General features: G+C 50.0%; 1 protein-coding gene across 1 annotated transcript; it reads right to left on the minus strand.

Annotated features, from left to right (window-relative positions):
• Nucleotides 1-584: 584 nt before the first annotated feature.
• On the minus strand, nucleotides 585-1,398 carry LOC112876749 (membrane protein PM19L-like). Its single transcript, XM_025940922.1, has one exon. It carries the CDS (start codon nucleotides 1,324-1,326, stop codon nucleotides 793-795), a length of 534 nt encoding a protein of 177 aa, XP_025796707.1. The 5' UTR covers nucleotides 1,327-1,398; the 3' UTR covers nucleotides 585-792.
• Between the last annotated feature and the right edge of the window lie 265 nt (nucleotides 1,399-1,663).

A 1,663-nucleotide genomic window follows, 5' to 3' on the forward strand; every position in this document is an offset into this window, starting at 1 on the left:
TGAGGAACTTGATTAGCACTATTTCCCGTTAAATCTGAGAAAAAAATATGAGAAAAGGGTATATTGTTTTGGAGGTCATATATATTAAAGCAAAGCCTCACTTTTAATCGATCATGTGGAAATAAAAAGATCATTTTTACTTGGAGACCTGGTGCCACAATATAATATATTTTATGGAGATTGCTGTTATGAACTGCCGTCACGAAAATAGATCCCACTCTCATGAAAATACTGTTTTCGTGGTCACGAAAATAGATCCCACTCTCATGAAAATACTGTTTTCGAATTCGTGAGGGGATTTTCGCGAGTTAGCGGTCACGGATTATTTTCATATCGATTTTGGCTATTTTCATGGGTGTTTCCGGCTCTCGCGAAATTTCCATTTTCGTTTTCTGGTAGTGATAGGAGTTTCTGCAAATTTGAAATTTTATCCATAGCATTTCTTCACAAGTTATGTTAGTTTGCAGAAAGTAAACCAAAACTAAACGTAGCTCCTCATAAAAAAAAACCGTAGCAAAAAGTAGAGACTTTTGATCATCACAGAAACGACACAGCCTTTTTCATTCAAACACACTACACTTGAAGAACGTATGCAACATATATACGTGATAATGAAGCTAGCTGCCTTGCTACTAAAAAAAGTAAAGTAAAGTAAAGAAGATACATCCATTATACATAGTACTATCTATATATAATGCATGTTATTTATGATCAGTAGTACACGGTGCATCATCATGCATCATATATATATCATGCATATCCTCCGTCATCATCATTTGGTCGCTCAGACAGTCAGACCCTGGCCGTGGGCTTGTCGCCGGCCGCGCCTGCTGCATAGTCCGCCGGGTATCCTCCGCCACCGTGCGCCGCCGGGACGAAGTGGTTGCCGAAGAGCCCCGCGTGGAGCATGAGCACGTAGAGCAGCTGCGTGAATGCGAGGATGATGACGAAGGCCTCCAGCACCCGCAGCCTCCATCCGCGGTGTCCCCCGATGTGGATCTCCTTGCAGGCGAGCCCGAAGGCGAGCGCCGTGATGGCCCAGGCGATGAGGGCCGAGGCGGCGCTGGTGCCCAGTGTGTCCCCGCGCCAGGAGCGCACGTGGTGGATGCCGGCCAGCTTGGAGGCGGCGCCCACCACGCCGGCGAGGATGGCGAACACCAGGAAGTAGAAGGTGGCGCCGTTGCCGGCCACGCCGGGGTAGTTGGTCTGGCCGTTGATGAAGTGGTTCAGGTTCCAGCTGGCGAAGCCCACGACGACGATGTACATGATGAGGTTGAGCACCAGCAGAGGCGCGAGCATGGCGCGGCCCATCATCCCTGCAGCCATGGCGATCTGTCAACAATGGCAATTAATGAAGACGTACGGCGATCGAAGTTGGATTATACTGGATGGATGAACAAGACACGACGGGGGCCAGCCGGGCCAAGCTGAGCAGGATATATAGCTGCTGCTGATGCTCTAGCTCCTAGGAGGCTAGCTAGCTATAGCTACTAGAACAACGACACGTGTGCTGGCGCGGCCTACAGGTGGTGGGACACGTGCCCATACGCCTCTCCACCTAGCTAGCCTCGAGAACTTTCCTCCTCCTCCTCCTGGCAACGCAACGGCTACCTGCTGCCTGCCTAACTAGTCCGCGTGCGGCGTCCTAGAAAGCAAGCAAGCG

Source organism: Panicum hallii, chromosome 9, assembly GCF_002211085.1.
Source record: "Panicum hallii strain FIL2 chromosome 9, PHallii_v3.1, whole genome shotgun sequence".
In the NCBI taxonomy this organism is placed as follows: Eukaryota; Viridiplantae; Streptophyta; class Magnoliopsida; order Poales; family Poaceae; genus Panicum; species Panicum hallii.

Bases quoted from the DNA above. Each gene is read 5' to 3' on its own strand.
- LOC112876749 (XM_025940922.1), bottom strand. From the start codon at position 1,326: ATGGCTGCAGGGATGATGGGCCGCGCCATGCTCGCGCCTCTGCTGGTG.